The sequence below is a fragment of the Orycteropus afer genome, unplaced genomic scaffold (genome assembly GCF_000298275.1).
Source record: "Orycteropus afer afer isolate SDZICR_OR568_19922 unplaced genomic scaffold, OryAfe1.0 scaffold00175, whole genome shotgun sequence".
Lineage (NCBI taxonomy): Eukaryota > Metazoa > Chordata > Mammalia > Tubulidentata > Orycteropodidae > Orycteropus > Orycteropus afer.
Window position 1 is genome coordinate 202,640 of NW_006921762.1, and position 8,968 is coordinate 211,607.

The 8,968-nt window shown below is 41.8% G+C and overlaps 1 protein-coding gene across 1 annotated transcript in view; it reads left to right on the plus strand.

Annotated features, from left to right (window-relative positions):
- The first annotated feature begins 157 nt into the window (after positions 1 to 157).
- COP1 (COP1 E3 ubiquitin ligase) overlaps positions 158 to 8,968 on the plus strand; it is a 377,440-nt gene continuing 368,629 nt past the window's right edge. The window contains exon 1 of the mRNA XM_007947084.2: positions 158 to 564. Within this exon, the coding sequence (XP_007945275.2) occupies positions 158 to 564 (407 nt within the window). The remainder of the gene's footprint in view (positions 565 to 8,968) is intronic.

The following is an 8,968-nucleotide window of genomic DNA, read 5'->3' on the forward strand; positions in this document are numbered from 1 at the left end:
AAAAAAAAAAAAAAATCAACTTTATTGTTCCTCAGCTCCACCTTCCGGCGCGGTGCGCGTCCTCAGGATGCACTGAGACTGAGAGAGGAGAGGCGGCGGCGGGTCGCGGTCCCGGTCCCTCTCCTCCGAGCGCCCTGCCGGAGGAGAGGGAGTCACGATGTCCAGTAGCCGCCAGGCCGGATCGGGCTCCGCTGGAATGAGCCCTGGCTCCTCCGCGGCCTCCTCGGTGACTTCCGCCTCCTCGTCCTTATCCTCCTCTCCGTCGCCTCCTTCCGTGGCGGCTTCGGCGGCGGCTCTGGTGTCCGGCGGGGTGGCCCAGGCCGCGGGCTCAGGCGGCCTCGGGGGCCCGGTGCGGCCTGTTTTGGTGGCGGCCGCCGCATCGGGCAGCAGCGGCGGGGCGGTGTCCGGGGGCCTGTCCAGGCTAAGCTGCCCCGCCAGGCCCAGCATCGGCGTAGGTGGGAGCAGCTCTAGCTTAGGCAGCGGCAGCAGGAAGCGACCTCTGCCCACCCCTCTCTGCAACGGGCTCATCAACTCCTACGAGGACAAAAGCAACGACTTCGTATGGTAGGTTTGAATAACAGCCCCCGCCCCTTCCACTTGCTAAATTACGAGTTTTTGCTGGTTAGGCTCGTGGGGTGCAGCGAGAGGGTGGCCTGTTTGAGAGCGTGGATACTGGTGTGAAGTCTGCAGAGAGATTCGAGCGTTGCAGAGATTGGAACTAGTACTTTGGTGGTGGTGGTAGGGGGAGGTGGAAGGAACTGTGAGGAGAGTGGGGAAGTGGAGATTTTGGACTACCAAGACAAGTTGGAGCTAACGAAGAGGTAAGCGATGGTGAGAAGGAAGTGAAAGGAATTTAAGGAATAATAAATGGAGGTGGGGAGATGGAGGAGCAAATAAATAGTTGTGGGTAAAGAAGAAAGTTGGGCATGAATGTTTGGCATTTTCTGGCTATCTGGTATTTTAGGCACCGAAAGTCAGTCTGATTACTTGTTGAGCTGAATTAAATTTGTAAAGGGAGAGGATGGAGCTTCCTGGGATGCTGAGGGATGGAGTTGTTGGTCAGAATTTGCTTCTTGGTAGGACGATGGATGGTGCTTTAAACAGGGATAAGCATGTTTTTAAGGGGAAGTACAGTTTGTGAAAAAGAGGAAGACCTTAAACAAGATGGATTGAGACAGAGGCAGCGACAATAGGCTCAGACCCAGCGAAGATTGTCAGGATGGCGAAGATTGTGAGGATGGCTCACAACCAGGCGTTGTCGCGACCCATTCCACCACACCTAACAGCAACAACACTATTTAATATAATATCCACGGTATACATACATGAGTGTATAAAATATCTCAACTCACATTTCAAAGTGTAAGCTACTTTCATATCTGCTGAAGTCAAAGTCTATTCGCAAAAAGTTCTACTTCCCTGTTGAGTATCTTGAAAGAGGGAACCACATTTATTCAACGTTAGTGTGTTAGTTACAGCTCTATTACACTTGTCTAACCCACTGAAGTATACTGGAGTTTCTGATTTGAGACACTCTAGGTACTAGAGATTTTGCCATCATAGTTGTCACCTTGAATGATACGCAGTGTCATTACATACATAGTATCATTACATTGACTATGTTAAGTGAAAGATGAAGTGATTACCTTGCTAAGAGTATTTTGGGATTTTCATTGGGTTTTGGATATTATTGGTTGGATTATGAGGAAGGAATTCTTTTTATCTGAGTGAGAACTGGCAGGGTTTTGTGATTGTCTTCTGGAGGAAATTGATTTTATTAGTGATGTAGGAGGTTGGCTTGCACTATCATGGGGGAAGTTGATTCAGTTCAGGGATGAGGAAGATCTGAATTGGTGTCAATAAGTATGAGAGCACTGGAAGTTGAAATTGTTAGGGAAGCTAATGGTTAGATTTACTATGAGTCCTGCAGAAAAATTCTGGTTTCAAAATTAATGCAGTTTTAATTGAAAATGTCTGGGCTATAATTGTGAATGTTGTTGTTGTTATGTGCCGTGGAGTTGGACCCGACTCATAGCGACCTCTCCTTGGGTTTCCAAGGCAGTGTCACTACAGAAGTAGATTGCCCCATCTTCCTTCCGAGGAGTGGCTGGTGGGTATGAATCACCAGCCTTCTGTTTAGTAGTCAAGTGCCTTAGGCACTACTCTACCAGACCTCCTATAATTGTGAATACTGTTTATAAATAATTTAAGCAATTTATGGTTGGGTCTTAGAAGTATTTGCATTCATACCCAGTAGAGAGTGCCACACGATAAGGTAGAAGCTAATAAAGTGGAAGTTTGTAGAATTTAATCATTTTAGCTACTATTTCAATTTTTAGTAGGCTAAAAAAAAAAAAAAACCCAAACATGTCAGAATTCAAATAGGTACACTAAAATAGAGTTAAACATGTGAAAAATAAGGCAATTAGTCATCCATTCAACAAATACTTAGTACTCACTGCCTACCAGTTAACAAGTGCTTGGTTGCTGACCGAAATTCTGGTGGTTGGAACTCACCAGCTGCTCTGCAGGAGAAATGGTATTCTGCTTCTGTAAAGTTTACAGACTTGGAGACCCTATGGGGCAGTTCTGCTCTGTCCTGCAGGGTTGCTGTGTGTTGGAATTAACTAGACTGCAGTGGGTTTATAGGCTATTATCAAGATTTGGAGTGAGTAGGGAGCACTGGTGGTGTAGTGGTTTAGTGCTCAGTTGCTGACTGAATGGTTGGTGGTTCAGTCACACCAGAGGTTCCATGAGAGAAAGATGTGGCAGTCTGCTCCAGTAAAGATTTATAGCCTTGAAAACCCTATGGAGCAGTTCTACTCTGTCCTGTAGTGTTGCTATGGGTTGAAATTGATTCATGGTAGTAGATTTGATGAGGAGCTCTGGTAGCATAGTGCCTAAGGCACTTGACTGCTAACCAGAAGGTTGGCAGTTCAAACCCACCAGCCACTCCTTGGGAGGAAGATGGGGCAATCTACTTCCGTAGTGATACTGCCTTGGAAACCCAGGGAGGGGTCACTATGAGTCACATCCAACTCAATGGCACATAATAACAACAACATACCTAAATGAGACCCAAGTTTGAATGATGATGATGATTCCTTATCTATAGCACATTATAAAGATGCATTTATTCTTTTCATCTCATCTTATTCTTGGAGTAATTCTCTGAAGTATGTAGAACTTTTCTATAATAATGTAATAACTAATATAATCATGCTCCTATCCAGATACAGAGAAGTAACTTTGCTTCAAGTTGCTGTTAGCTGCCTTAAAGTTAGCTGCCTTCCAGTAGGCTCAGGCCCTCAATTCATGTTGACTCCATGCACAACAGAATTAAAAGCTGCATCATCCATCCCTCTGATTGCTTGTGGGTCAGACCATTGCAATCCATAGGGTTTTCACAGGCTGATTTTTGAAAATAGATCTCTAGACCTTTTTTCCTAGTCTGTCATAGTGTGGAGTCTCCACTGAAACCTGTTCAGCATATGATGCAACACACATGTCTTCTCTGATACATAGGTAATGGCTGCACATGAAGTGCATTGGCTGGGAATTGGATCAGGGTTTTCTGTGTGGAAAGTGGATGAGAACTCAGATCTTCTGATTCTCAATTTAGTGCTTCCTTTTTATGGAATTAGAAAATTTCAGATCTGTAAATCCAACTAGTTGTGTTTGGTATAAACCAATGTGTTTGGTATAAACCCATTCCTGTCAAGCCAATTCCCACTCATAATAACCCTATGGGACAGAGTGGAACTGCTCCATAGGGTTTCCAAGGCTGTAATCTTCACAGAAGCCAACTGCCACATCTTTCTACTTCACAGTAGCTGGTGGGTTTGAATCACTGACTCTTTGGTTATCAGCTGCACACTTAACCACTGTGCCACCAGGGCTCCTTATATGGGTAAATTGGAGGAAAACATCTGCTTCATAACATCTGAGATAAATGTTTTTACCCAAGACTACTCCTTCCTCTTGCCTGCCCACCTTTCATCCCAAGAGAGAACAAATCAGAACTGGAAACTGGGGCAGACAATATAATTTGCAAAAATTCTCCTGGTCATAATGACATGTCTACCTCCCTTCATTGAGAACATCTGATTTAAAGTCAAATACATAGTTTTCAGTAATGCACAGTAGACTCTCTTGACTAATATCTCATTTGAAAGTGAGTTGATATTTAGTTGCAGAACTGATTAAAATTTTAGGGCTTTATCATTTGTACTTAATTTTTTTCCTAGAGAGGATTGAAAGTATTATCAAGTTGCAAATGATTTTTAACAGTGTTACATAGGTGGAGAACCTGTGTGACAGAAGAGTGTAGTTTTACCTTGAAATTGGATAATTCTCTGACATTCAAAGAAAGTCTTTACTATCATTTTCCAAATTTTCCTTATATCACACATTTAACTGAACTGTGGATCTCATTAGTATATGGAAGATTCTTTTGTTCTGGCTCCCTTTCTTTTATTCTGTCACATAACTACTTTGTCTGCATTAACTTTGCCAACTATCTGAAATGACCTTTTTCATCACTGGAAGTCTCAGTTATTCTCCAAGTTGCAGCCAGAATATGTGTTTTCAAGTAGATTGTGAGCTCCTTGTGGGAAAGTTATGTGTCTTAATATCTGCCTGATAGAAAGTAGGTATGATTCATTCAATAAATATGGTACTGCATGTATTTAAGGGGGAGCTCTGGTGGTGTAGTGCCTAAGGCACTTGACTGTTAACCAGAAGGCTGGCAGTTCAAACCCACCAGCCACTCCTCAGGAGGAAGGTTGGGCAATCTACTTCCATAGTGATACCGCCTCGGAAACCCAAGGAGGGGTAACTATGAGTAGGATCTGATTCGACAGCAGTGACTTTGTATTTAAGGAGTTCTGGTGTCATAGTGGTTAAAGCATTCAGCTGATAACCAAGAAGATGGCAGTTTGAACCCCCCACCTGCTCCACAGGAGAAAGATGAGGCAGTCTGCTTCTGTAAAGATTTACAACCATGGAAACCCTATGAGACAGTTCCTCATAAGGTTACTGTGAGTCAGAATCAACTCTATGGCAGTGGGTTTGGTTTTTGTTTTCCGTCCTAAAGGAGCTCATGATTTAAAATGAAGAAAAACTTTAACTGCATAATTGTAGTTAAGTAATACTACATAATAACTTGTCAATGCTCCTCTACTCTTAGTATCATGGCATGTTTCAAATATTATTCTGAATTAAGATACTGTCTCACAGTACTCAACATATGTTCTAGGCAGCCATTATTTATTAATCACTTTTAGATTGAAGATAAAAACTTGTTGACCATTCTTGGTACTATAACTTTTTTACACCATTAAAAAAATAGAAGGTTTCATAAAACCTGTCATGTGTTTGGTATATATATATATATATATATATATATATATTTATATATTTATATATTTATATATGTATGTATGTGTGCACACACACATACACACAGAGGTATTCACTTAACATCCATTAAGACAGTGTCCCCACATATACGTCCATAGTCCCTTAAGGTGTTGTATTTTATTTTTTTAAGCAGCTCTCCTTTAGTTTATTATATCCCCCTCATGGTTTCAAAGACCCCAGACACTCAGAGTGAATGAGTAGTGGGATTCCAGGGCATATCCCAATCCCCACAGTGTGCGTTTGTTCTCTCCTTTTGGCTTTATTCACCTGCCCAGCAGCCATGCAGCCTTTTATTCTAGGTGTAGTGCAGCACCTGCTGCAGCTCTTTCACTTCTTCCATGGGTGCTCGTGGTGCCGGCTGGCCTGGGGCACACGGGCTCCCAGCTCTAGGCAGCAGCAGCAGTGGCAGCTGCACATGATTAGGAAGTAGCAGTATCAATGGCAGTGGCTGCCAGCGACACCACTGCCAGCTGTGCTCTGGACACCTACATAGGTGATACCTATGGCAACCTCCATGTGCCCCTCTCCAGTCCCCACCCCTCAACCTGGACACGTGCAAAGTCCTGATCTGGCTGTTAGTGCAGCCTCCGCTAGCCCAGCCTCATACCTGGTAAGGCCAGCTTCCTGTATCTGGTGGGTATAGCTCTCAGGCTTTGTCCAGCAGGCCCCCCTAAGTTTAAGTATAGGCTTTATGGGGATTTAACTGAGGATTGTATGGGGATGGCCTATATATAATAATTTGGTGATCACACAACATCTTATTTCATAGAATGTATCATGGATGTTAGGTGTATATAAACCCATTGCTGTGAGTTGATTCTGACTCATAGTGACCCTACAGAACACAGTAGAATGTGCTCATAGTGTTTCCAAGGCTTTAATCTTTATGGAAGGGAGCTCTCTCTGGTGGCATAGTGGTTAAAGCATTCGGCTGCAAACCAAGGGTCTGAGGTTTAATCCCACCAGCCTGCCCTGCAGGAGAAAGATCAAGCAGTCTGCTTCAGTTAAGATTTACAGCTTTGGAAAACCCTATGAGGCAGTTTTACTCTATCCTATAGGGTCGCTATGAGTCAGAATCAACTTGACAGTGGGTTAATCTTTATGGAAGCAGACTGCCACATCTTTCTCCTGCTAAAGAGCTGGTGTGTTTGAACCACCAACCTTTAGGTTAGCAGTCAAGGGCTTAACTACTGCACCACAAAGGAGCCTCTCTCTCTCTTTTTCTAAGTATATATGCAGTGTACAGTGTATTACTTACTATCAGGTCAGAAATTTTGAAAGTCACTGAATTATGGCATATTTTTTTCCCTGTGACATTTAAGAAAATGTGAGTGACAAATTTAAATGACTCTTTTAGATCATTGCAAGCTTATAAATATAGGACTGAATGTACTGTTAAAACATACTCAGCCACTGAAAGAAACTTTAGGATTTATTACATTATAATTATAGTAACATGAGTAAAGAACTTCCTTGAATCTGCAAAACTGAAACTTGATTCTTTCCTTTTACAAATCGTTGTACTTTTCCTGATAATGAGCCAAATTGCTTAGATGATCAATGTCTTAGTTTCTTAGTGTTGCTGTAAGAGAAATACCAGAAGCGGATAGTTTTAAAGAACTGAGATTTTCCCGTAGGTTAAGAGGCTAGAAGTTAGATTCAAACACTGGGTCTAGGGGAAGGCCTTCTGTCTTTGAAGGCTCTGGGGAAGGTCTTTGCCTCCTTTCAGCTTCTCTTCCTTGATTCCTTGGTGATGATCTTCATGTGACATGGTATCTGTCTTTCCCCTATCTGTGCTTACCTGCTTCTGTGTTTAATCTGTTCCTTATATATCTCAAAAGTGATTATCTTGAAAATAAGACAAAAATAAGAATCGATTCTTAGTTTTTGTAGGTCTCTGTTTTGCTTGAGGCTAGAGAGATTACTTGCTGCTCTTAAATGTTTTCTTCAGTGTTGTTGTTGTTATGTGCTGTCAAGTCAGACCTGACTCATAGCGACCCCTCCTTGGGTTTCCAAGGCAGTATCACTACAGAAGTAGATTGCCCCATCTTCCTTCCGAGGAGTGGCTGGTGGGTTTGAACCACCAGCTTTCTGGTTAGCAGTTAAGTGCCTTAGACACTGTGCTACCAGAGCAGAGGCAAATTGTTTCCTAGTCATAATTTCTTTCCTTTAATAAAGACTTCTCCAGAGAACATTCTTGAAAACATGTTATTTTTCAAAAAATGAAAGAGAATAACAATTTATCATATAATTTATAAATCATTTCTTAAAAAAAAAAGTGATTGTCTTGAAACTTTACTCTGCTGTGGCCTTATTAAAATAAAATAACAAAGAAAACCCTATTCCAAAGTGGGATTGTATCAATACATACGGAGTTTAGGATTTACAGCACAAATTTTATGGGGACACAATTCTATCCAAAAAGTCATATTCTATTTAAGAATTGTTATTGATGATAGTAACTGCAACGCTGACCCTTTTTTCTCACTTTGCTTCTTTGAATGACTTGAGGGGCAGCCACTACAATAACAGTGTATATATTGATTCTTGATTTTGATTTCTTCCCATATAGACTGGTTTAAACTGTTTTGAGTAATTATTTTAGCCTGTAATCCTCTTCCTCAGAAAGCTTCTGCAGCTTGTGAGGAAGGGTTTTATGGCAGTAGAGTCAGCCAAACCTCTCTTTCTTGTTAATATTTGAATTAGGCAAAATAAAATGCTTATTTTTTTTTACCTTTTTTAAATGTGGTGTTTCCTTGTTTTTGCCCTCCATTTTGCCTGTTCTTTGCCCTCTGGTTTTCTTCATATGGTAGGTATTTGCCAGGTTGTATTTGTTAAGTTATAGGACAGAGTAGAACTGCCCAATAGGGTTTCCTAGCCTATAATCTTTCGTTTTGTTTTTTTAACTTTTTATTGAGATTTCGGTGAAATCTAATAACTAAGCAAGTTCTCTTCCCATTCAACAGTTCATACATATTTTGTTTTGTGTCATTGATTGCAATCCCCATAACGTAATAGCTCTCTTCTCACTTCCTCCCTGTAGTTACCTTTTGCCTGGCTCATCCTTTCCTTTGCATTCCTGCCCTCTGAGCTTTCTCCTGCAGGAATTCTGCTCTTCTGATCTCCCATGGTTGATTGTTCTAAGGAGTGTCCCTCCCTGGTGTGTTTGTTCACCTCCTAGTTCTAGGCTGTAATCTCTATGCTAGCAGATCCCCAGATCTTTTCTCCTGCAGAGTGGCTAATGGGTTTGAACTACTGACTTTTCAGTTAGCAGCCTAGCACTAACCAGTCCTACCACAAGGGCTCCTCTATTTGTATAGATACCTAAGTCTGAAATAATATTTTCATTGAGTATAACATGTTTACTTTTCATATCCTCACATGTAAGTTAAATACTGTTTTTTTTTTCCACAGTTTTATGAACTGATTTCTTCCCCCTATTTCTATATAGAATGAAGTTGTTGTTGTTGTTGTTTGCCGTCGAGTCGGCCCCGACTCATAGCGACCCCTCCTTGGGTTTCCGAGGCAGTATCACTACGGAAGTAGG